A 27,698-nucleotide genomic window follows, 5' to 3' on the forward strand; every position below is an offset into this window, starting at 1 on the left:
ACACTCTGCCTTTCAGATTTTGATAGATCAAGGCAATATAAAGACTTTTGCACTTGATCCACATGCCTGGAACACCGTCCCTTGGGTATACATGACTTGTTCTCTCATTCGGGTCCCTACCCAGTGCGTGCATGCTAAGTCACTTCAGTCGTGTCTTGATTCTGTGACCCTATGGACTGTAGGCTGCCAGGCTCCTCTCTCCATGGGATTCTCCAGGCAAGAATACTGGAGTTGGTTGCTATGCCCTCCTTGAGGGGATCTTCCTGACCTAGGGATCGAACCCACATCTCCTACATTGTCAGATGGTGCCACCTGGGAAGCCCTACACAGATGTCACTATAAAGAAGCATTTCCTACTATCCTATCAAAATAAAAGTTTGGGTATCATTCTGTATTTATTTTCATGGTATTTAATATATCTCAGTACATATTTGTTAATCATCCATCCCAGAACATAAGCTCCACGGGAACAGGAACCTTTTTGTTTAGTACAAGAGTACATGACACATAGGCCCTCCATCATATTTACTAAATGAATACAGAGCTGTGCTGTCCAATATCGTGCTACTAGTCATGTGTGTCTTAAGTTTAATTAAAAATTGGGTTCCTCAGGACTTTCCTGGCCATCTAGTGCTTAAGACTCTTTGTTTCCAATGCAGGGGGCGTGGGTTTGATCCCTAGTTGGGGAATTAAGATCCCATATGCAGCATGGCACATCCAAAAAAAATTTTTTTTTCTTTAAATTGAGTTTCTCAACCAGTCACATGGCAAAGACTCAACAGGTTTTATGTGACTAGGGGCTACCATGTTAGTGCAGATGTAGAACATTTCCACTATTTAGTGGAGAAGTCATTCCGCCTATGCGTAAGAGAATCCATCTTTACTGAATGCACATAGGGCCATTCCAATAACAGATCATGTACTGAGCTACAGGAAAAAACGATTCCAAGAAACAGGTTGTGCAGGTCATATTGACTAACACTGCAATGTAGCTGGAGCAAGGAGGAAATTTCTTGGCTTTGGAAATACATGGAAATTAAAAAAATACTTTTAAAAGAGAAAGTCAAAACATGAATTCTTTACTATTTACAAACTAATATCAAATGAAACATCAAAAGTCTCTCAAATGTGGCCAAAGACATGCTGAAAGGAAAATTTAGTCTTAAAACTGTGTTTTAAAATTAAAGCTGAAAAATGATTAGGCACTCAAGGAAAAAAAAACACAAAACAACAGAAGCATAAAAACTGACTTAAAAATATATAGAATGGGACTAAAAATGTATGAGGGAATATATATAACTTTACACAAGTAATTTAGAAAACTTCAGTAAAACTAAAGTTGACTTCCCAAGAAAGATTACGGATCTCTAAAACGTGCAAGAAATGGTAAATAGCTCAGAGAGACCAACAGTTTGCCAAAAATTTGTCCCCAGCTGGGCACTGGGATCAGATGGTTTTAGAGTTGTGTTATAACAAACCCTTCACAATAAAATTAAGAAGCTTCAGAAATTAGGCCATGAACACTGGCCTAGTACCTGGCACATAATAAAAACTAAATAAAAGTCTTTTAGGGGACTAGAAAGGGAACATTTTATTATTTTATGTATGTGTGTAATTTTCAAAAAAGGTATAGAGTCCTGCATATACTAATCAAAATTTTATTTTATAAAAGCTACTTGCTAGATGGGTATTATACCTTATTAAACAACAAATAAATATGTGATATGCAATTATACATTTAAAATAAGGGAAGACAATCGATACCTTGATGTATAAGAAGACAAATTTCAGGAGACAAATCTGTCCAACATAACTAAAAGGATCTGGACGTTACTACTTAAAAATCGCTGAATTAGAAAAGGTATAAAGTGTTTAACAGATGTTTCCGCTGATGGAAAAATAAATCTTAAAAAAACCCAGTCTGCAAAAGCATTGATTTACAAGGCCAAAATACCTCCTACTTTCAATTCTTATATACCTTGAATGAGGTCCATATTAAATGGAAATATAATGTTAAATTATATTAATATGCTAAAAAAGAAATTCAATTGCTCAGGTACTATATATAACTTCATATCTTTAAATGTACTCCCAGAATTATATAAAAATAATTTATCAACTGCTACTTACAGTTATTAATAGTAAAAAGTAATATCACTGAATAATGTAGAACTTCCAATCCACAATGTTTTGTCTCAGTATTCAAGCTCATAAGTACCTTAAAAAAATAGTTCTAGGTATCATGTTGGTTTAAGGCTCAGTAAACAGTAATCACACAAATGTCTTAAAGTAGATTTTTTTTCTTCATAAAGAGAATAAGATACTCAAGGGTTTTTTTTTTCTTTTGTAAGCTTACTTCAATATTACTGTTTTGTCCAATTTTTTTCTAGTTAAAAAGCCAACAAGATAAAAGGATGGTGAATGGCCTCCAATCATTGTTATAGGTTTGTTTGTATTTGTTTAAGCCAAAAACCTTTGAAAATAGTTTTATTCTGGCAGCATATTAGATAAATTCTCAAAAATTCACATTTTCTTCAAAAAATTTTAACTGGCGAGCCTTCACACTGTAAGTCACATACTTTTCACCCATGTGCTCCTGCAAATGTACCTATTTGGGAAACATAAAAAAAAAAAAAATCGGTATATAGTAGAAAAAATATTTCTATAGTCTTAAAAGGGGTATTCTAAGCCACAGTACCAAGGGTAGAAACCTTATGGGAGAATACATAGCTATAGTTATGTTTACATAAAAATGTAAAACGTCAAGATATCAAAAAGTCATAAGAAATACAAAATACAAGGACATTATACATTAACAAAAGGATCAATACAGCAGGAAGATATAATAATTATAAGCAATTATGTACCTAATAACAGATGATTGAAATATATGGTGCCAAACTTCACAGAATTAAAGGAAAAAGTAGTTCTACAGATAATAGTTGGAAACTTCAATACACACTCAGTAATGGACAGCACAACCAGACAGAAAATAAGAAAACAGACGACTTGAAAAATGAAAAAACTAACTAGATCTAACATATATAAGAAACATTCTACCCAAGAATAATAGGATACACATTCTTCTCAAGTGCACAAGAAACATTTCCAGGTAGAGACATATATAGTAGGCCACAAATTACGTCTCAATGGATTAAAAAGACAGATACACATACAAAGTATCTTCTCTGACCAAAACAGGGTGAAGTTAGAAACCCATAACAGAAGGAAACTAGAAAACTTACTCATTTATGGAAATTAAACAACACACTCCAGTGCACCAAAGGAAAAAAAAAATCACAAAGGAAACTTAAGATACTTAGAGACGAATGAAAATGAGAAGATACCAAAACTTACGTGATGCACCAAAAGCAACGCTAAGGAGACAATTCATAGCTATAAATGCTTATGTTAAAAAAGAAAAAGATTTCAAGTCAACAACCTAACTTAATAACCTAAAGTAGTAGAAACAGAACAAATTAAAAGTAGCCAAAGGAAGGAAATAACAAAGATTAGAGCTGAGAAGAATATAACAGAGATCAGAAAATTAGAGAAAAATCAATAAAATGAAAAGTTGGTTCTCAGAAGATGAACAAAATTGACAAACCTTTAGCTATACTCAGGAAAAAAAAAGACTCAAATTCCTAAAATCTGAAATGGATTTGGGACATTACCACCACTCTAATGAAAAGAAATGAAAAGGATTCTAAGGGAATACTATGAACAATTGTACGCCAACAAGTTGCATAATCTAGACAAAATGGATAAATTCCAAGAAACATAAAACCTATCAAAACTGAATCATGAAGAAATAGAAAATCTGAGTATACCATAACTAGCAAGGAAACTGAATCAGTAATCTAAACCTGCTAACAAGGAAAGGTGCTGGAACTTTGCTGCTGAATTCTGCCAAACATGTGGACAGGAACTGTTTTCAGCCCTTTTCAAATTCTTCCGAGAGTTAAGGAAGAGGGAGCACTTCCTGGCTCATTCATGAGGCCAGCATTGCCCTGGTGCTAGGGCCAGACAGGGAGACTATAGGAAAAGAAAAATATAAACATATATCCCTATGACCATTGATGCAAAAAACTTCAACAAAATACTAGATGATTAAGATGTTCATGAGAGATACTGGTTTTATGTTTCTTTCATGTTAGTGTCCTTGTTGGGTTCTGACCTCACAGTTCTGGTTTTCTGGAGAAATGGAAAATGTCCCTTCTTTTTCTGTTTTCTAAGGAATTTGTGTATGATTTGTGTTATTTCTTCCTTAGATGATTAAGAGAATTCACCAGCAAAGCCATCTGGGCCTGAAGTTTTCTTTACAGGAGAGTTTTACTTTTTCTAGATGCTACGTTTAGGCTTTGTATCAAGGCTTAGTTAAATTCATAGACACAGATGTTAGAATGGTGGCTCCCAGGAGCTGGTAGGGAAAATGGGGAGGGGAGTTTTTGCTTAACTGGTACAGAGTTTCAATTTTGCGAAATGAAAGTACTTCTAGAAATGGATGGGTAATGTTTGCACAATTATGTAAAACATACTTAAGGCCACTGAGTTCAGTTCAGTCGCTCAGTCGTGTCTGACTCTTTGTGACCCCATGGACTGCAGCACTGAACCAAATACTTAAAAAATAGTTAAAATGATAAATTTGAAGTTACGTGTATTTTACTATGATTAAAAAACCAGCATGTGTATAATGCACTGTTGAACCTATAGAGAAATGTAACATATTTACGGAATTAAACAACAGACTCCTAAACAACCATCCTTATAGAAATAAAAATGATTAAAAAGGATTTCTATTAATAATTGCCAATTATGATAACTTTGCTTTTGAACTGTGGTGTTGGAGAAGACTCTTGAGAGTCCCTGGGACTGCAAGGAGATCTAACCAGTCCATTCTAAAGGAGATCAGTCCTGGGTGTTCTTTGGAAGGAATGATGCTGAAGCTGAAACTCCAGTACTTTGGCCACCTCATGAGAAGAGTTGACTCATTGGAAAAGACTCTGATGCTGGGAGGGATTGGGGACAGGAGGAGAAGGGGACGACTGAGGATGAGATGGCTAGATGGCATCACTGACTCGATGGATGTGAGTTTGAGTGAACTCTGGGAGTTGGTGAGGCCTGGCGTGCTGCGATTCATGGGGTCGCAAAGAGTCGGACATGACTGAGTGACTGAACTGATGGATAACTTAGTTGAAATGGACAAATTCCAAGAAAGACACAGATTTCAGAAACAGAAGAACAATCTGAATATAGCAAGGCACTGAATTCACTAACAAAAAACTACTCACAAAGAAAAGCCCAAGGACTTCCCTGGTGGTCCAGTAGTTAAGACTCCATCCACAATGCCAATGCAGGGTGTGAGGGTTCAGTCCCTGGTTGGGGAACTAAGATCCCACATGCCGTGCAAGATGGCCAAAAGATATATATATATATATATATATAAACACACACACACGTTATATATACATATATATACACACACATATGTGACTAAACACTAAACACGTATGTGTTTAGTCACTCAGTCGTGTCAGACTCTTTGCGACCCCATAGACTGTAGCCCACCAGGCTCCTCTTGGAATTCTCCTCCATGGGAATTCTCCAGGCAAGAATACTGGAGTGGGTTGCCATTTCCTTCTCCAGGGGATCTTCCCAACCCAGGGATCAAACCCAGGTTTCCCGCATTGCAGGCAGATTCTTTACCAGCTGAGCCACCAGGGAAGCCCATACATATATTCATATATATAAGAAAAGCCCAGGCCCAGATCCCAGATAGTCTCATTGGTGAATTCTATCGCAAACATTTCAAAAAGAATTAACACCAGTTCTTCACTAATTCTTCCCCCAAAAGATGAGGGAACACACCTCAACTCATTCTGAGGTGAGTATTGCCCTGATAACAAAACCAATAAAAAATATCACGAGGAAAGAAAACTGAAGACCAATATCATGTGAACACCAACACAAAAACTTTCAATAAAATACTGGAAACATGACTCTAGCAACATCTAAGAAGCAGTACACACCATGACCAAGTGGGATTTATCTCAGGAATATAAGGATGGTTTAACATCCAAAAACAAATTAATGTAACACACCACATAAAAAAAAACCCAAAAGCCACAAACATGATCACCTAAATAGAAAGCATCTGACAAACCTAACACCTTTTCATGATAAAAACACTCAGCAAACCAGAAATAGATGGGACCTTCACCCCCAAAATATAAAATAAATGAAATACCATAGTGAATAAAACAAAATAAAATTAAAATCCTTAAAAAAAGGGGGGGACCTTGTTCAACCTGAAAAAGAATATCTAAAAACTGATAGTTAACATCATAATTAATAAAGACTGCTGCATCTAATATCAGAAGCAAGATAAGGATGTTTACTCTCACCACTTCTATTCAACATTGTACTGGAGGTTCTAGCCAGGGCAATATGATTCAGCAATTTCCACCCCTAGGAAGATACCCAAGAAAAATGAAAACATATCTCCACACAAAAACTTGTACACAAATGTTCATAACATTATTCACAATAGGCAATAAGTAGCAACAATCTAACTGTCCATCACCTGGTGAACAGAAAAACACACGTGCCACAGCCACGATCAGCCATATGAAAGAATGAGTTTCCCATGTGCTACAAATAGGTCAATCTTGAAAACATATGCTAAATGAAGGAAATCAATCACAAAAGACCACATAGCTTTTTACAATTCTACTTCAATGAAATGTCCAGAATAGGCAAATCTACAGAGAGAGAAATATTAGTGGTTGTTTAGAGGTGAAGGGCCTAGAGGACAATGGGGAACGACTACCAGTGGGTACAGGGGTTCTTCCGGGAGTAATTAAATGTTCTAACATTGACTGCAGTGGCAAATGGGTAAAAGGTATGGTTTTGTTAATTATAATCCAAAAGGCCAGTACAAAAATTCCATAGCATAAGCAGCTGACACAGCTAAAGTTTGGATACTCACCTCTCTTTCCAATTCATCCTCCTCTTCCAAAATATCATACACCTGCTCTAAAAGCTGAATCCCCAGGCCCCGAATTACATCAGCTCTTAAGACTTCAACTATTCTTCTGATTTTTTCAGAACCTGGCATGATAGCTAAAAAGCAACCACAGGGGAAAATGAACTTTCACCACTTCAGCAAGAACACAATGATTTTTTAAAAAAATCTTGTCATGTTAAGATTCTTTTCACTTTGACAAGAGTTTGGTTTAATGACGTCATGTATTTTTAATGACTGAACTTATGCTTCATATCTCATTACCATCTCATAAAACTAAAAACTGCAATTGTCTAATTTGAAGAAAATGAAAAATTCCAAACATGTACTTATTTACATTTATCGTTAAAAATAAAATTTCATGCAACTTTTCAGGAACACAACTATTACATAAAATAAGATATATTTTTACAGAAATATCCAAAGGAAATAATTTGAAAAAAAAATCTGCAAACATTAGACCCTTAGTTTGATACATTTCTCCAGTGAACATGTGCTCTCCAGTTTGGTGTAAAACAATAAACTGACCACCTGAAGGTAGCTGTTTAAAATGGAGTTCCTCTGCCTCTTCCGCAACTTTCCCATGAAGTATTAGAGTGTCCCGATACTTCCGATGAAGTTTAAATTCTGACCCTGGATCTGGTACTGGGAGGTCTTCATAGCTCTCTTTAGAGTCCAACTTCAGAGTCTGAGTCATCAATTGTACCAAGTCAGTCATTTCATTTGTATGACCTTTACTGAGAAGAAAAGAAACAAAAAAATGCTTCAGGATAATTTTTCACTGGAAATTAAGAAGTTTAGCTTCCCAATGAACAAGTAAATTCTTACAGACAGACCCTTCCACTAATAAGTATAAACTCTGGACAAAATACAAAAGTTAACTATGAGGGCAATGGAGAAAGTATAAAATTTACAAACAGATTCTGGAGGGGAGTTAATACTTTTAGCCTAAGGACAGGCCATAGGGAGCTAAAGTACAAAAAAAAACCCCACAGTCTCTCTTACCTGCAGAACCACGTACCAGAGTTCAAGACCACCACTGCCAATAGAAAGTAAGTAAAGAGTCTTGGAAAGGAGAGAGCCAGAAAGAGAAGGCCCCTGTTTCTGTGTATAAATTCTGCCCAACTATTTCTAAGTAATTTAACTATATACAAGCACAAAGTTCAAGAATATTTAAAGAAAGATAAAAATATCAGCACCTAATGGGATAAAATTAACAATGTCTGGAATTGAGTCAAAAATACTAGATATCCAAAGCAGGAAAACAGCACACAATTGTGAAGAAAAAAAAATCAATTAATAGCTGCTAAGCTGCTAAGTCACTTCAGTCATGTCCGACTCTATGCGACCCCATAGACAGCAGCCCACCAGGCTCCCCCGTCCTTGGGATTCTCCAGGCAAGAACAATGGAGTGGGTTGCCATTTCCTTCCCCAATGCATGAAAGTGAAAAGTGAAAGTGAAGTTGCTCAGTTGTATCCGACTCTTAGTGACCCCATGGAGCCTTCCAGGCTCCTCCATCCATGGGATTTTCCAGGCAAGAGTACTGGAGTGGGGAGCCACTGCCTTCTCCTCAATTAATAGAAACAGATCCAAAAGTGACACAAGTGACACTTGGTAAACAAAGGACATTAAAGAGGTTATTAAAAATTTATTCCATATGACCAACATAGACGGAGCATTAGCATGTTAAGGAAAGGCAGTGAAGATATAAATAAAACCCAAACTGAGCTACAAATGATAAGTAGAATGTGTTCAATACATCAGATGGGATTAACAAATTAGATACCACAGAAGAAAAGCTTAGTAAACTTAAAGAGAGAGCAATAGAATCTATAAAAAATGGAACAGATGGGAATTCCTGGCAGTCCAGTGGTTAGGACACTGTGCTTTCACTGCCAAGGGTGCAGGTTCAATCCCTGGTCAGGGAACTTAGATCCCACAAGTTAAGCGGCATGACCAAAAAAAAAAAGGGGGGGTGGTACGGGGGATAGAGAAAAAAAAGTCAAAAAAAAAAATGAAAATCACGAGTGAGCTGTGGGATAACTTTCAGTTCAGTTCAGTTCAGTTCAGTCGCTCAGTAGTGTCTGCCTGTTTGCAACCCCATGGACTGCAGCACGTCAGGCCTCCCTGTCCATCGCCAACTCTAATATACATGTAGGATCCTCAGGAGGGCAGGAAGGGGTCCAAAAAATATTTGAAGAAATAATGGCCAAACTTATGAAAATAATGGTCAAATTGATAAAAACTAAACCCACAGATCTAAAAAGACATTTAAGAATTCTGAATGAAAATCAGATGTGTGCACTGAAAGAGAACTTTGGTCCCAGCACATACCAAAACCATTTACAACATTATTAACAGTACTATAGGTCTGAATGCTGTTATAAATGTACATTTAAAATGAATTCACAAACAAATGGGACTTGAGCAAACATAAGCTTTTGCACAGCAAAGGAAACCATAAAAAAAGAACAGAAAACCTACAGATTAGGGGAAAATATTTGCAAACAATGTGACCAACAAGGGATTAATTTCCAAAATACATAAACAGCTCATACAATTCAATAATAACAACAACAAAACCCAATAGAAAAATGGGTAGAAGACCAAAATAGACATTTCTTTAAGGAAGGGATACAGATGGTCAACAGGCATATGAAAAGATGTTCATCATTGCTAATTATTACAGAAATGAAAACAAACTATGATACCACCTAATACCAGTCAGAATGGCCATCATTAAAAAGTATGAGTGAGTGAGTGAAGTTGCTCAGTTGTGTCCGACTCTTTGCGACCCCACGGACTGTAGCCCACCAGGTTCCTACACCCATGGGATTCTCCAGGCAAGAATACTGGAGTGGGTTGCCATTTCCTTCTGCATTAAAAAGTATACATATAATAAATGTTGGAGAGGGTGTAGATAAAAGGGACCTCTCTTACACTGTTGGTAGGAATGTAAAATGGTGCAGCCACTGTGGAAAACAGTATGGAGGTTCCTCAAAAAACTAAAAATAGAGTTGCCATATGATCCAACAACCCCACTCCTAGGCATATACCTAGACAAAACTATAATTCAAAAAGATACATGTACCCTTATGTTCAAAGCAGCACTGTTTACAATAGCCATGGCATGGAGGCAATCTAGATGTCCACTGAGAGATGAACAGACAAAGAAGATGCGAGATAGTTACTGAGCCATTAAAAAGAATGAAATAATGCCACTTGAAGCAATATAAATGGCTTATCATACTAAGTGAAGTAAGTCAAAAGCGAAAGACAAATACTATATGACATCACTGACTTGTGAAACCTAAAATATGACACAAATGAACATACCTGTGAAACAGAAACAGACTCCAAGACAGAGAACAGACGTGTGGCTGCCACAGGGGCAGGGCGTGTGGGAGGGAAGGACTAGGAGTTTGAGCTTAGCAGATGTAAACTATCACACACAGGGTGAATAAACAAGCATGGACATACAGGATGGATTACTACTGTCTAGCTCAGGGAACTATAGTCTATTCCTGTGGTAAACCATAGTGGAAAAGAATGTGAGAAAGAATATACATACGTATCACTGAGTGACTTTGCTGTACATCAGAAATTAACACAATATTGTAAATTAACTATACATCAATAATTTTTAAGTTAAAGATAAAATGAATTCAAATGGAACCAATTTATGAAGGGAGATCAAAAGATAAGAACTTACCCTTCCCTGGAATCCCCATCTGATTTATCAGTTGAACTTGTAGAAGAACTTAACTCATCCTCTGAGAGACAATGGGTGAGTTTCCTTTCCTATTAATTTTGTGTGGAAAAACAAAATTTCACATGGCAACACAACCAGAATGTAACACATGGAACAGTCTTAGACGCAACGTCTAGACACACGGTGCACCTAGGTTCAGTAACAGCAGAACTACTGGACAGAAAAATCGAAGTTACTTCACCAAGGCGTGTCGTACGTCACCCACAACGTTCAGAAGCGAGCCCTAAAGAGCACCAAGGTGAAGTGTTATAAGGTCTGGGAAAGCTTCAGCTATGAGCACGAGAGGGGACAAACAATTCTGGTGTTTCAACTTCTAAGCAGAGGGCTGGTACCATAAGGAATGTTAGTAATTTACACAAGACAGAATGCCACTTAAATTAAAAGTAACCTCAGTTTGCTCACACATGAGACTCTTTGTTAAATGTTTAAAAGGATAACCAGATATAATTATACACAAATGTTACAACTTTGGAAAACAGAGGACTATCTTAATTAATGAAACAACTAAATCATAGACTATTGTTAAAGGAAAAAAAATCATTAAAGGACAGGAAGTTTCCTTTTTAAAAAAAAAAATTATATGCTCCTAGAAATAATGTCAAAAACTGGAATACAGAAAATTGAATAATTATTCTCAGGGTATGAATTATCACACAGAAAAGTGAATGTGGGTTGAACACCTTGCAATTACACATTCTGCCACCAGATGGTGCTCCTATATCATCCCTCAGCCAAAAACTAAGGTACTTCAACACAAAAGGGAAACAAAGGAAGAATCAGCTAGTGAGACTAAAATCTGGCCAGGTCATTTGGTATATTAACAGAGCAGTATAAGTAAAGTGTTGCTGGGTGGAAGCCATTTGGAAGTTTTATTTAAAAGACTACCTATGAAAGATATTAACTAGGCTGCCAGGTGTTTACAAGAGTGCCTGAAAAATTCAAACCCTTAATGAAGCAAAATAAATTATTTTAATTATTATTGATCGGTTCTTTTCCCTATTGGAGGAAGTGTGAAAGATGTAACTTAAGTAGCACTGTTCCAGAAATAGAGCTGGCACATATGAGGATTACCACAGTAGGCTTGCCTGATGTAGACACATCCACCTTTTCCCTCGGGACTATGTAATGTACCTGAGCAACACTGCAGTCGGAAGATGTCCTTCGAGCAGGGCTGAGGTGGTCTTCCTGTGGTTTCACTGGTCCCGCTGGACCCAGAGAAGCTCTCCTCACTGTAGGGCCTGAAAAAAGTGACCACCCCCAGCAGTTCGTTGTGGTGGACTGGCCTCAACAAAAGAGTGCTTTGTACTGGGGTATGGAAGATACCCCAGCAAGGGCCAGCCTAAAGGAACTCAGACAGCATAGTCATCATCATTCTGGTGCTGGGGACACCTCAGCTCAAATCTCAGCTCCAGGTCTGTAAGTGCTATGACTTTGGACAAGTTACTTAACCCCTCTGACCCTCAGTCTCCTCAGCTGAAAAATATGAAATGAGATAATGCCCTCAAAATGCTTACCATAATGTTTGAGACACTGTCAGCATTCAATAAATGGAAACTGCTAGAATATGTTGTCTTTAGATAACAGCAATAAGAATAATCGCAGCCCTCAGCACAGGGCAGCACCATTCTCCTGGCTTCCTCTCTCTGTTCCTGAGAAGAGAGCACTTCCTTGACCAACAGACTCTAAACATGGAAACAAATTAAACTCTTGCTTGATTGCTTTCCTGTCTGAAATTTCCCAGGCGGTACTGCCATTCAAAGCCCTCTTGCTCTCTTTTTTAGTATCCTTCTTCCTTTTAATAACACAAGTTCCAGATCCAATACTATGCTCATTTTTAAAAGGCTTGACTAGGAAATTTCAAAAATTCTTCTGAATTGGTTTCCCAAATGGATTACTGATACTAGAAATTCCTAACGCCTCACAATCAGTCCAGTGCTGTGTCTGTGACCCACACCAATAGCCTCCATTAGATGAAGGAAACAGAATAACTTTACCTGAGGGGAAGATCTCTTCCTGTGACTGCTTCAGTCGCCTCCTCTCTCTTGCTGATAATGGTCGGTCCTTTTAAATAAAGTTAGAGTTACTTCCATTCCTACTCACTATTCTTTTTGGTTTTGGGGGACCACACCACACAGCATGCAGGATCTAAGTTCCCTGAACAGGAATCAAAGCTGCACGCCCTGCATTGGATGTGTGGAGTCTTAACCGCTGGACCACCAGGGAAGTTTTCTCTATTCACTCTTCTTATAACACCTGCAATATAGGACATATCGTCCGGCAGTACAGGAGAGAGCACAGCACAAACCCTTAAGGAGTGTCCCTTGTTTTCATTTTTAAAAATTGGCTCATATATGGATGCATCTTTGGCTGTGATGGGTCTCCCTGCTGTGCGGGCTCCCCTCCAGCTGCAGTGAGCGGGAGCCGCTCTCCGGCTGTGTTGCATGGGCCTCTCACTGCGGTGGCTTCTCCTGTTGCAGAGCGCAGGCTCCAGGGCCCACAGGCCTCAGCTGTTGTGACACAGGGGCCCACAGGCTGCAGTAGTTGCGGCACACAGGCTTAGCTGCCCTGTGGCATGTGGAATCTTCCTGGACCAGGGATCGAACCCACGTCCCCCACAGTGGCAGGCTAATTCTGAACCACTGGACTACTTCCATAAAGGGAAGTCTGCAGTGTCCACTTGAAACTAGTTCACATCAGGGTTACAACTACTTGCTAGGATGATCAGAGCCCTCGTTTCTAGGAAGAACTCATCTGTCTAAGGGGAAATGGGAATTCTGCTTTCCTACACTCAGAATCTACTTGGTCTCCTTAATTAACTAGATGTGACCAGCTCTGGAATGATAGAATCTGTCCAGTTCAGTAAAAGCTTCTGTTGAGAATCACAAATTTGCACTTTCCAGTGTTTGGCAAAAAGCAGACCTAAGATATTTTCATATAAAGCCTCACAATATAAGCAGGGTTTATTTTACCAAAAAGCTTTATAATAAGGTGTTTTTAAAAAAATCCAACATATACTCTCACAAACCTTTGATGATGCTATCTCACTGCCCCTCGAACTGTCCACAGATCCAGTGACCACTCTACTTTGGTTTTCAGCATCTTTTTGTGTTGATGTGCATTCCATCTTTCCAACAGTGGGAAGAGAAGGCAAAAGGCAAGGCGGACTCTCTTGGAACTTAAATAATTAACAAAGGGGGGGGAGATTATAAATTTCATATACTATCCACCTGCAAAGGTCACCTATGGGTACATTTATGTATTTGTCAGTGACCCTCTCAGAACTTTAAAACATTGAATTTTGGCGGGAAAGAAACTCAGCCAAAAGTGAATGACCACTTAAGAAACCATACAGAGAGGGTGCCTGTGAAAGTTATTTCCAGAAATGAGAGGGTGACACGATCTCCTGCAGAAGTTGAGGGAGAAACTATTCATTAACATGACATAGGAGGAATCAGAGATTTACCTTTGTCGGCCTGTTCCTTTAACTCTCAAATGAACTGTCCACCCTTGCTGGAGAAGGTAAAATTCTTACTTTGCTTCCAACTCACTGACATTTAATAATTAATACTTAGCATTTCTACCTTTCTCTGTATGTTCCTCAGATTTTGTATGTATCTTTTGGGCATATCATTCTAAATAGAAATGTGTTTCACAAGCAGCAGCACAGTGACTTATTCCAAAGAGATCTCTGCTGACCTGTCTCTTTTCCCCACTGTGCTCAGCGTGTTCTCTTTTCTTCTGCCGCCGCTGTCGAGACTGGGAAGGTTCAGACCCAGAGCTGTGTGCCTGTAAAGCTCGGGGGATTCTGTCCTGTTTTCCTGTAACACATTCACCAGCAACTTGATCCTTAAAAATAGAAAAATGAAATAAACAAACAAACAAAAACCCAAAGTAGAATAGTAGAAAAGTAGAAACAGTCTTTTGAACTCCTAAATGGCCAAACCCTCCATATCTATTTTTAAAATTAAAAATGAAAGCAGGAACTGTCTTTCTCAAAATGAATGCTTATTTTCAGTGTTGATAGGCAAAGACAAAATGTTGGCATCAGTTATCTATGTATTCTGGGTTTTCTTCTCTTTTCCCAACTAAAAATAATTTTTTCAGTTACTCAGATTGTTATAACCTGAAACTTCTGATCTTCAATAAAAAATCTTTTTTATAAATTTTAATAGGTTTTCTATTCAGAAAACTAACAAATATTTTTAATATACACATACTTCCCAAGTAAACATTAGTTATGTGGATGTCCTCTGTAAACACCATGAAAACACCATGAGTCTGGATTTAGATGGAGTCACATCTCCCTGAACCTTTGTTTCCTCATCTACAAATGGGTACAATGCTTCACACTGATCACATGAATACTGGAGGATTAGAGGAGACTAGGCACTATAATACTTAAGACCATATCTAGCACATATTAGATGCTCAGAAATCAGGAGCAATTTCTAACAGTAGTAAAGATAAAATAAATTAACTTTTAAATTATAAAGATCACCAAGGACTTGATATTTTATTTGGATAGCTGGTTTGAGAAACCAAACATTAAAATAAAATAGCTTCTTACATTAATTTTTAATTTTTAACTATCAGAATATCTAAGTTTTCAAGAAGATGGACACTGGTAATCAAATGTCATTTAATCAACACATTTTTATCAAAAACCCCACTATGTGGTACATTTTAGAAAGAAAAAGGAACAATGTGATATGCTAGCTAAACAAGGATGTTACATGTTCGTCGCTCAGTTGGGTCTGACTCTTAGTGACCCCATGGACTATGGACCACCAGGCTCCTCTGTCCATGGAATTCTCTAGGCAAGAATACTAGAGTGGGTAGTCATTCACTTCTCCAGGTGACCTTCCCAACCTAGAGATCGAATCACGGTCTCCTGCATTGCAGGCAGATTCTTTACCATCTGAGCCAACAGGGCCCAGATAATTAAAAATGAGTGATTTAATTCTTAAAAGTGAAATAAATATTTCTCTGCTGGTATTAAATGTAGAATATTTAAAGCTTACACATATAAGAGTAACTGTTCAAATGAATTAAGGAGTTTTTCCATGAAATCCAACTGGTCTTAAAAAAAAGTCTTCCACTGTTATCAACAACAATACAATAATAACAACAACAAAAAAGAAATGCCAGACATGAAATTCTATCAAGCAAAACAAAAAACCCTGCCCTCTAAAGCCTGATGTAAGAAACACATTTATCAGGAACAAAATAAGAGTATCAATTCTTATCACTTTTATTCAACAATGTACTAGAGGTTCTAGCCAGGGCAATTAGACAAGAAAAAAAAAAGTAAGAAATACAGATTAAAAAGAAAAAAGGATCTCAATTTGTAGATGATGTGATATTGTGTTCAGAAAATTCTGAGAACTACATTATTAAAAGGTTATTAAACCAATAAATGAGTTAAGCAAGGCTGTAGGATAAAAATTTTATAAAAATTAATACTATTTCTATACCAAGCAATATACACTATGAAAATGAAATTATGAAAACAATTCCATTTACAATAGAATCAGAATTTAACAAAAAAAGTACAAGACTGGGACTTTCCTGGTGGCCCAATGGTTGAGAGCCTGCCTTCCCGTTCAGGGGACACGGGTTCAATCACTAATCATGGAACTAAGACCCCACATCCTGGCATTCTTTCTACCCACAGTCACCCATTCACTTGGAAGACTAAAGACGAATGATGCAGAAATGGAACAAAGCACAGAACTGCAAGAGAATTGCAAGTGCCCTATAACAGGGCAAAGAAGGGATCTAAGAATTCCTCAGGTCCTATCCTTTGGTTCTGTTACATTTAAACTCTTACATGGAAAGAACAGATTTTCCTAAAAGCACAAGAACACAACCCACATCTTTGTAACTGCACTGCTCAATCCTCTCTCTGAAACCAACACCTTGTGCATGTCACTCACCTGGTCTTTTGGTAAATTTTGGTCTTTGTTTAGGGGCTGCAGAGGCTTCACTGGGTCTTTCCTTTCTCCAGTGACACAGTGAGAGGACGATGTGGGAATTCGGTTTCCAGGTAGAGCACTGGATTTACTGTTCTCCTGCAACATCTCCTTCACTTGAGAAATATTACATTTACCTTCCAGTTCATTAGAGGCATCTAGGGGTCGTGGTAGATTCTCTTGAACTAAGCCATCATTCACTGAGTTCCTCCTCTCTGTAGGTAAGATGTCAATATGCACCTTACTGATTGTGGCTGGTGAGTCTGCAGTATTGCTTATGTCTGGTTTGTAGGTGCAGTCTTTCAGACTTGTGGGTATCTTCAAGGATCCAATGACTACAGGTTTCTCCTGGAACAAACATTTGTCTTCACCCTGAGTGAAAACATGCTTCCAAGTTATTATATACACCATATAAAAAATTTAACTCAAAATGGTGCTTCAAGTTCCTCAGGAAGTTAAACATGGAATAATCATAAGGCCCAACAATCCCACTCCAAGGTATATGACCCCAAAACTAAAAGTACAGACTCAAACAGGTATTTCTACACCAATGTTTATAGCAGCAGTATTCACAATGGCAAAAAGATGAAACAATCCAAATGGCCATTAGCAGGTGAATGATTAAATAATTATGGTATATACATATAATGGAATATCATAAAGCCATAGAAAGGAATGAAGTTCTGATAACATGCTACAATATGAATAATCTTTGAAAACTTGCTAAGTGGAATAAACTAGGAGCTAGATATAGAGGAAAAAGTGTGTATGATTCCATTTATATGAGGCACCTAAAATAGGCAAATTCAGAGACAGAAAGTAGGTTTCTGTCTGCCAGGGTTACCGGAGTTTGGGAGTAGGAGCATCAGGGAACAGCATTTCTGTTTGGAATGATGAAAGGTTTTGGAAGATATGGTGAATGGCAGCACAACATTGTGAATGTAATTAAGACTACTGAACTGTATGCTTTAACATGGTACAAAATGAAATTAATTGGTTAAAAATGGTATAAATGGCAAATTTTACATTACATATGTAGGAGATGCAGGTTCGATCCCCGGGTTGGGAAAATCCCCTGGAGAAGGAAATAGCAACCCACTTGAGCATTCTTGCTTGGGAAATCCCATGGACAGAGGAGCCTGATGGGCTACAGTCCATGGGGCCACAAAGAGTTGGACACAACTTAGCAATTAAACAACAAATATTTTATGATAATACAAAATTGTGAATGGATCAATATGTAAATATATGAGCTAAAACTATAAAAATCCTATAAGCAAACACAGGCATATATCTTCATGACCTTGGATTTGGCAAGGGATTCTTAGATATGAGTATGGGCAACAAAAGAAAAAATATATATCAGACTTCATCAAAATTGAAAATTGTGCATAAGAGGATATTATCTATCAAGATATTGAAAGGACAACCTACAGAACAGAAGGAGATATTTCTAAATCATATATCTAGTGAGGATCTAGTATTCATACTATAGAAAGAACTCTTAGGACTCAACCATAAAAAAAAATCCAATTAAAAAATGGGCAAAGGACTTAATAGATATTTCTCCAAAGAAGGCTTTCAAATGGCCAAAAAGTTCTATATCATTAGTCAAGGGCAAATCAAAATTACAATAACATACCACTTCACATCCACTAGGATGGCTAGAATTGGAAAAATAGAAAATAACAAGAGTTGGTGAAGTTGAAGAGAAATTGGATTTCTCAGGAATTGCTGGTAAAAATGTAAAATGAAACACTAAGGAAAAACAGTATGGTCATTCCTCAAGAAGTTAAACATCGGATTGCCATTTGATCCAGCAATTCCTTTCCTAGATATTATACCCCAAAGAATTAAAAACAGATACTCAAACAAATATTGTACACAAGTATTCACAGCAATAGCCAAAAGATGAAAACAACCCAATACCTACCAGTGAATGAATGGATAAACAAATTGTGGTATACAAATACAATGGAGTACTACTCAGACACAAAAATAAATGAAGTATTGATACATGCTACCTGGATGAACCTCAAAAACATGTTAAGCGAAAGAGGCCAGATACAAAAGTTTACATATTGTATGATTCCATTTATATCAAATATTCAGAACAGGCAAACCTGTACAAACAGAAGACACACTGGTGTTTTATAGGGACTGGACAGAGGAGGGAACGAGCAGTGACAACTTAATGAGTGCGGGGTTTCCTCCTGGGGTGGAGGAACTGCTGTGGAATGATGTGACAGAGGTGACGGCTACACAGTGCTGTGAATACAATAAATGCGATTAACTGTTCACGGTGAAATGGTCAATTTTATTTTCTATAAATTTCACCTCAATTAAAAAAAACCTTTTTGAAGTTATTACAGCACTGACTTCACAAACATTTTATTAATAATAGGCATTTGATTACTTCCCCAGTATTCCTTCTTTATACTATAAAAGTAACAGAAATCTAATGAAACTTAATCATTTCACATAGAATAACTAGCTTAGGTAACCTATCATTTTAATAATTTCTAGAACTCATATCCTTTAAAAAGATACATACCACTACATATGTCTTGGAGCTCTCAGAAGAGCGTAGTTGAGGGGGAGCTACTTCATGACTTAATTCAGGCTTTCCAGGAACCACTGCATCCACAGGCTTGGATTTAGAATCACCATTTTTAACATTATTTTTGGAGGTTTTTCTTTATGAGGAAGAAAGAAGAAAAAGTTATTATTAATACAACAAAGTTTAAAAGTTTCTATATACGTGAGGAAATGTGCATACATGTTACAACTCCTTTATAGAACTTCTCTTTTTTTTTTTTCTTCTTTTCTTTTTTGGCCACACCACATAGCTTGCAAGATCTTAGTTCCCTGACAAGAGACAGAACCTGGGCCTCCTGCAGTGGACGTCTGGAATCCTAACCACTGGACTGCCAGGGAATTCCCATATAACTGCTCCTTTTATGGAGAAGAGTCTTCTAAAAACCAGGGAGCATTCAACAAAACACTTGACCAGTAACCTCCAAAAACAATGACGGTCATGAAAAACAAAGAAACAAGAAACTGTCAGAGACCCAAGGTGACTGAAGAGAAATGAGGAGTAATATGGTATGCTGGACTGGATCCTGAAGCAAAAAGAAGGACATTAGTAGAAAAACTGGTGAAAGCCAAATAAAGTCTGTAGTTTAGTCAACATCAGATACTGATGCTTTCTTGGTTCTGACAAATGTACCATGGTAATATAGATGTTGATAGGGGAACTGAGTGAGGGTTATATAAAAGCTCTCTGCTTTATCTCTGCAACTTTTCTGTAAATATAACGCTGTTCTAAAATTTTACACCTATGAAAAACTGCCTCACAGTTAGAAATACCAGGATTATTTTCATCTTCAATTTTCATGTTTGTAATAACACACAACTGCTTTGCTAAGTTTAAAAGTAAAAATGATTAGTATACTCAGCCTTCACTTGCAGAATATATGTTTACAGGAATAATATCCCCAACTGTTTTACAATGGAGCTAAACCTTTGGAGAATTCAAGGAGAACCTGAAGACCAAAGGTACAGAAGGCCAAAGGTCTGCTGGTGGTAAATTATAGGCAATGTAAACAAAAATATGGTCCTCCTTTATTCCCTGGGGCCTCTCTAACATTGCCTCCAAATTAACAAGTCAAAAGGCAGAGACTGTGAAGGTCTTGTCCAGCTCTAAGTCTTAGATCCTGGAACAGCTATTTAGCGAAGGTAGGACCTGCAAGTCAAAGAATTCTATATGAGTGAAGAAGGAACCTTATAAAAGCCCTATGAAATTTGAGTACTATTTTTTAAATGCGAATATTATCTTACACAGCACATAATGTAATAGGCTTCTTAGACGGTCTGTCATTTTAATATGATTTGTAAAACATACATCCTTTTAAAGGACTCATACTCAATATGCTTTGGAACTCTCAGAGGAATGTGAAAGTGATTCCTCCAATGGTTTTCCAGATTTCTGAGTTTACCAATTAAGCAAATCTCAACACTTGTTCTAATCATGTAATTCTACTTAAAGTTTTTTAAAAAGTCATCATAAATTCTCACAAATGAAAATTATAAAAACCACCCTCTTTTATTCCATCTATTTAGCCCAGCTATCTGCAAGGGAAATATCTTACGCCTTCGTGGCCTCCAGAAACAAGGATATTTGGTGCTTTATGTAAGGCTGCCTCAAGATGCTCCTCACAGAAGGTCTTTCTTCGGGTCTCTTGCTCAGCATAGTTCTTATCAGTTCTGCCAGCTCTGGGCTGTAATCTTTTGGCATCGGTGGCAGCTACAAAGAGAAATCAAACCACAGGGATGACTAACAGTCTTAAGAAAAGTAAAAGACAGTAGAGATTTCCCAATGTACATTTTTAAAAATCATTAATAACCAGCATATTACTTTACAGGAAGCTGACCTGGCACCTTGGTTATAACAGCAAGTTGTACGATTATAAAATTTATCTTTCAAACCAGCAATTCCATTTGAGGACTGTCTCCTTTATAAACAAGAGCATGAGTTCCTAAAGATTTAGATGCCAGGATATCCACTTCAGTGTTGTTCTTGAAGTAGTGAATGACTGGAAACAACGTAAATGGCCATCCATAGAGTACTTGAGGAACAGAGTATGGTGTGTGTGTGTGTGTGTGTATGTGATGTAAATGGCCATCCATAGGGTACTTGAGGAACAGAGTATGGTGTGGGTGTGTGTGTGTGTGTGTGTATGTGACGTAAATGGCCATCCACAGAGTACTTGAGGAAGAGTATGGTGTGTGTGTGTGTGTGTGTATGTGTGTGTGTATGTGACGTAAATGGCCATCCATAGGGTATTTGAGGAATAGAGTATGGGCGGGGGTGTGTGTGTATGTGTGACATAAATGGCCATCCACAGGGTACTTGGGGAATAGAGTATGGTGTGTGTCTGTGTGCATGCCTGGGCACTCAGCCATGTCCAACTCTTTGCGACCCCACAGACTGTAGCCCACCAGGCTCTTCTATCTGTGGGACTTCCCAGGCAAGAATACTGCAGTGAGTTGCCATTTCCTACTCCAGAGAATCTTCTGGATCCAGAGATTAAACCTATGTCTCGTGTTGTATGAAAGGAGAAAGGGTTAGCACTCCCCTTGACAAGGATGGAAGAAGCTCTTGGGCCTGACAACACGCATACAGTTAAGGCATTGCCACTTGTTTCGTGGCATCTAACCACTGTTTTTCCATTTCACACCAGTCAGAATGGCTGCTATCCAAAAGTCTACAAGCAATCAATGCTGGAGAGGGTGTGGAGAAAAGGGAATCTTCTTACACTGTTGGTGGGAATGCAAACTAGTACAGCCACTATGGAGAACAATGTGGAGATTCCTTAAAAAACTGGAAATAGAACTGCCATATGACCCAGCAATCCCACTGCTGGGCATATACACCAAGGAAACCAGAATTGAAAAAGACACGTGTACCCCAATGTTCATCACAGCACTGTTTATAATAGCCAGGACATGGAAGCAACCTAGATGTCCATCAGCAGATGAATGGATAAGAAAGCTGTGGTACATATACACAATGGAGTATTACTCAGCCATTAAAAAGAATACATTTGAATCAGTTCTAATGAGGTGGATGAAACTGGAGCCTATTATACAGAGTGAAGTAAGCCATAAAGAAAAACACCAAAACAGTATGCCGCTGCTGCTGCTAAGTCGCTTCAGTCATGTCCGACTCTGTGTGACCCCATAGACAGCAGCCCACCAGGCTCCCCCATCCCTGGGATTCTCAAGGCAAGAACACTAGAGTGGGTTGCCATTTCCTTCTCCAATGCATGAGAGTGAAAAGTGAAAGTGAAGTTGCTCAGTCGTGTCTGACTCTTAGTGACCCCATGGACTGTAGCCCACCAGGCTCCTCCATCCATGGGATTTTCCAGGCAAGAACACTGGAGTGGGGTGCCATTGCCTTTTCCGCCAATACAGTATACTAATGCATATATATGGAATTTAGAAAGATGGTAACGATAATCCTGTATGCGAGACAGCAAAAGAGACACAGGCGAGGGTGGGGATGATTTGGGAGAATGGAATTGAAACATGTATAATACCATATGTGAAACGACTCGCCAGTCCAGGTTTGGTGCATGATACAGGATGCTTGGGGCTAGTGCACTGGGATGACCCAGAGGGATGGTACGGGGAGGGAGGAGGGAGGGGGGTTCAGGATGGGGAACACGTGTACACCCATGGCAGATTCATGTTGATGTATGGCAAAACCAATATAATATTGTAAAGTAATTAGCATCCAATTAAAATAAATAAATTTAAAAAATAAAATAAAATAAACCTGCGCCTCTTGCATCTCCTGCGTTGGAAGGTGGATTCTTTACCACTAGTGCCATCTGGGAAGTCCCATACCCTCCTAATAAAATACCAGGTAGCCTTTAAAAAAATGAAAGACTTACAGATACCAACCTGGAAAGATGTCCCTCATATGTTAAGTCAGAAAAGCAGGTTGTATACAACAGTATGTGTAGCCTGATTTCACTTCAGTTACTTTTTTAAACATACACACCCAGAGCAAAGTCTGAATAACGACAGGGGAAGCCAGGAAGGCTATGCAACAAATGGTCACCAATGGTTATATGCAAGGAATGGAAATGGATGATAACAGAGAGAAATTTCACCCCTTTCCTTATTGGTTCTTTAGTGGAATTATTAAGTAGTGGATGTAAAAAGCAAATTTTACTTTTTATGTGTTTTTTAATTTTTTTTTTTTCAAATTGAAACATTAAATGTGTCTTGGTGTAATGTTAAAATCAGTAAGTGATTCATAACCTCAAAACTTAAAGGTGTGTGGATGCCTGACACTGCAGACAGCCAACAAGTCTCATGAAATTCATATATAAAATTTGTCACTCTAGCATCTATCTAGTGATTATAATGATTATCAAAGGAACAAGTTCAGCCAGAGTAGACTCATTGTAAATGGGGTTCATTTAACCATAAGGTGCTTAGGAGACACTACCAATAGCCTCAGGGCATCTGCACATCCTAAGGCTATAAGGCTGCGGTTTTCAAGAAGCCAATTATTCAGACCCACTCAGCCACCTTAAATTAATATCAAGGAAAGATCAGTTCCTTCTCCTATAGTTCAACCTTCCCCACACATGGGACCCACCATTCTTAACTATCTGCCCAATTATCCCTTTTACCAGTAGCTTCTCTCAAAGTTAGATTAAATTAACCTTGCTCCATATATTAAAAACAATTAGTTCCAAAATATTCTTTACCTTTCCTTCAATAATCCGATAAACTAAAGAATTCATGTCTTTTGCATTGAAAGCATGCTTCAGGGTGGCCATTTCATAAACACAGCATCCCAGAGCCCAAACATCAGACTAGAAAAAAAAAATTAGTAAATGGTGAAATATCAGAATGCCTTATTTACATTTTCCTCTTTAAAAAAAATTTTTTTTCCTTAAATTAATTCACAGAGAATTCTTCTGACTTAATATTCTGATGGATTCTAAAATTATGAATACTGCCCTAGAGACATGGTGAGCTGGCAGAAACAGCCCAATCCTACCTTGTAGTTGTAGGGTTTGTTTGAAAACAGTTCAGGGCTCATATAGTACGGTGTGCCAATGAGGGTGCTAGCCATGTCACAGTGGTTCTCAAGCACTCGGGCAATTCCAAGGTCACCCACTTTGATGATATTTGTTCTTGTCAGGAAGACATTTTGGGTTTTTAGATCTCGGTGGAGGATGTGTTTTTCATGTAAATACTGAAGAAAAAGAACATTGTATTCAATATAAATACACTTGTCAACTTACTTTTTACTTCTTATATACCATCAACAATTGTGTAAGTTAAAGAGCCTTAGTTACCTACACATCAAAACATTATTGCTTTATAGTCTGTAAACAAAAGGTCTAATTTACAGCTTTCCAAAGTAAGAAATTAAGTCCTGTGCATTAATTTGCCCAACTTCCTTCACAATTGTTCCCTGGCACCTTGACAGTCATACCACCTAGCATTATATGGACCCAGTTAAAAAGCATGCTTTCAAACTGCCATTGAAGGTAGACAACTTAGACAAAGTTAGATGAACATTCCTCTTAGGCTCATGAAATCTTCAGGTTAATAATGTTTTCAACTATAACAACATCACTTTTATTTTAGAGTGAAAAAACTTATATTTAAACACAGTAAATTCTGGACAAGTCAGACTAGTCCCAGAGTGACATTTCATGAACAGTCTCACTTTTGAAAATACATATATTAAAACACAAACATATTTCACATTTCTACTAATTCTGCCACAGCAGAGTTAAAGCCCAAAGCCCCAGAGTTTAGGCACATTAATTAGCTCAGCCACCATTCAGTATGACGCAGCTGACCAACAGATAACAAACAACAAGGTCATTCTTTGGTTTTTCTCAATTAAGGGCCCTTAAAATGGATTTTGCTATAATATTTAAATGAAAAGAAAACTATCTTCCCCAGCCATCAGATAAAATCCATGTCTACTTCAATATAGTATTTACTTATTCAGAAATATTCCAATGCTAAATCAAGAGGGACTAGGTCATCATAAATGGAGTTTTTAAATGTTTTTTCTTTTTTTTCATGAATAAATCTGGGGAATCATTTCCCTAAAATCCCCCCAGCCATCCTTCTGTCACCTTGGAGCAAGTGAAATGCTCTGAATCCCGACAGTACCTGCAGAGCCATGGCGATCTGAACAAACCACTCCACCACCTGACTCTCAGGCAGAAGCCTCCCTTTCTGCTCTTTGAGCTTTCGGTACAGATCACCTCCTTCACAGAAGCCCATGACGATGTACAGCAAACCATCCCCACCCTCCCACGACTCCTTGTAGGTGACAATGTTGGGATGCTTCAGCTGAGACAGGAGCTGAGCTTCCTGTTCAGCAGCTCCCCGCTCTCGGCTGGAGGCATTTCGGAGGTTCAGCTTTTTGATGACATACTGTAAAGAAAACACATGTTTTTACAATATGGAAACAAACATACAGTATTATAGATTCAAACATATTTAAGGTGTCTCCTAAGTGTCCTCAAAAACAACCTTGTGGAGACTTCTACAGAACCTATTTATTATTCACAAAGCACTATATTGGGGAAAACATTTGTTATCATTAATGATACTTTTTACAGGTTAGACTTAGAGCAGGGTACGGGGTCACAAAAAAATTTACACTTTCCATCTGCATTTTACAATTTCATTAGTGGCTAAAAATGAGTCCACATTAATATACCACTGAATCAATCATAAAATCTGTAGAAAAGATTCTTTAACCTCTTAGTTCCTCCTACAAAGGTGCATAGAATATGACTTGAATATACATCTGCAGACAGAATGGGTCCATGGATTGCACTAGATTCTCAAAGGGATCCATGGTCCAATAAGGTTAAAAATCACTTATCCTCAATGTCCAAAACCATTCTTACTTAAAAATAAAAAGTCAATGTCCTTCAGCACCTAATACATCGCCCTCGATCAACTGATATACCAAACAATTCATTATTCAACAAACACCATAAATGTGTTTTGCAAAATGTAAACTACTGCTCAAATGTGACGTGCTATTATTACTGCCAATATTGCATCCTCAGCTCAAAAAATCCCCATTCCTCACTGCCCAATGAATAAATCTCTTCTGCCTGTACTGGTGTTCCAGGCAGAGTGACCAGCACCTGAAACAAGGCAAAACAGGCAAGAGGACCTTATACTTATGGGGACATCTCCTGCCAGTTTGTCTAGGGCAGTCACATTGTCCTGGTGTAATTATTAATAATGCCTCCTTTCAGTTTTCAAATTGTCCCAGTTTGTCCCAACACATTACATGCTCATCTTTTTTATAAACCACATTAAAGAACTGGTTCATTATCCTGAGGGTATTGGGATAAAGTGTAACATTAGAGGCACGTTTTAGAATGCTCATTGAGACTGTAATGAAAGTGATGAACTGGAGAAGGGCAAGTATAATGGCAGGGAGGACAAGCCAGAAGCTACGGCCACCGCTTAACTAGAAATGATGATGTCCTGGATGGGAAAGGTACCCGTGGATATGAAAAGAGGCCAGCTGGTTTAGTGGACAGACAAATAAGGTGGTGGGAATGAGGGAAGGGAAAAGGGGATCCCAGAATGTCTCCCAGGTGTCCAGCTTGGGCAACGGGATGGTTGGTGGTGCTACTCCCTGAAATGGGGACCGGAAGAGCAGGTTTGGAGGAAAGGTAATAAGCTGAGTTTTAAGAGTTCAGTGGTCTCCAGGTCAGATGGAGTATGGGACCCTTCACTGAAAGAGAAATCATTTCAGTTCAGTTACTCAGTCGTGTCCAACTCTTTGCGACCCCATGGACTGTAGCATGACAGGCTTCCCTGTCCATCACCAACTCCCAGAGCTTACTCAAACTCATGTCCATCAAGTTGATGATGCGATCCAACCACCGAATCCTCTGTCATCCCCTCCTCCTGCCTTCAATCTTTCCCAGCATCAGGGTCTTTTCAAATGAGTCAGTTCTTCCCATCAGGTGGCCAAAGTATTGGAGTTTCAGCTTTAGCATCAGTATTTCCAATGAATATTCAGGATTTCCTTTAGGATGGACTGGTTGGATCTCTGAGGAGTCTAAGGGACTCTCAAGAGTCTTCTCCAATACCACAGTTCAAAAACATCAATTATTCAGCGCTTAGCTTTCTTTATAGTCCAACTCTCACGTCCATACCTGAGAAGGCAATGGCATCCCACTCCAGTGTTCTTGCCTGGAAAATCCCATGGACGGAGGAGCCTAGTAGGCTGCAGTCCATGGGGTCGCTAAGAGTCAGACACAACTGAGCGACTTCACTTTCACTTTTCACTTTCATGCACTGGAGAAGGAAATCGCAACCCACTCCAGTGTTCTTGCCTGGAGA

The 27,698-nt window shown here is 38.2% G+C and overlaps 1 protein-coding gene and 1 non-coding gene across 6 annotated transcripts in view; one reads left to right on the forward strand and one right to left on the reverse strand.

Annotated features, from left to right (window-relative positions):
• Positions 1–954: 954 nt before the first annotated feature.
• NEK4 (NIMA related kinase 4) overlaps positions 955–27,698 on the reverse strand; it is a 30,050-nt gene continuing 3,306 nt past the window's right edge. Inside the window, exons 2-15 of one of the 5 annotated variants that reach the window (XM_040247172.1) lie at positions 25,488–25,754; positions 24,352–24,549; positions 24,056–24,163; positions 20,921–21,075; positions 19,324–19,465; positions 16,734–17,117; positions 14,494–14,643; positions 13,823–13,972; positions 12,792–12,858; positions 11,929–12,035; positions 10,738–10,826; positions 7,553–7,761; positions 6,989–7,122; positions 955–2,608 (exon numbers count right to left, since the gene is read on the reverse strand). In XM_040247172.1, coding sequence (XP_040103106.1) covers positions 2,516–2,608; positions 6,989–7,122; positions 7,553–7,761; positions 10,738–10,826; positions 11,929–12,035; positions 12,792–12,858; positions 13,823–13,972; positions 14,494–14,643; positions 16,734–17,117; positions 19,324–19,465; positions 20,921–21,075; positions 24,056–24,163; positions 24,352–24,549; positions 25,488–25,754 — 2,253 coding nt within the window. In that variant the 3' untranslated portion in view covers positions 955–2,515. Of the gene's footprint in view, positions 2,609–6,988; positions 7,123–7,552; positions 7,762–10,737; positions 10,827–11,928; positions 12,036–12,791; positions 12,859–13,822; positions 13,982–14,493; positions 14,644–16,733; positions 17,142–19,323; positions 19,466–20,920; positions 21,076–24,055; positions 24,164–24,351; positions 24,550–25,487; positions 25,755–27,698 lie in introns of all 5 variants that reach the window. The other 4 variants (XM_040247169.1, XM_040247171.1, XM_040247173.1 and 1 more) reach the window with 4 other exon arrangements.
• LOC120868521 lies at positions 21,874–21,999 on the forward strand. Its single transcript, XR_005722261.1, has one exon. It is a non-coding gene; the product is annotated as a U6atac minor spliceosomal RNA (small nuclear RNA).

Source organism: Oryx dammah, unplaced genomic scaffold (assembly GCF_014754425.2).
Source record: "Oryx dammah isolate SB20612 unplaced genomic scaffold, SCBI_Odam_1.1 HiC_scaffold_9, whole genome shotgun sequence".
In the NCBI taxonomy this organism is placed as follows: Eukaryota; Metazoa; Chordata; class Mammalia; order Artiodactyla; family Bovidae; genus Oryx; species Oryx dammah.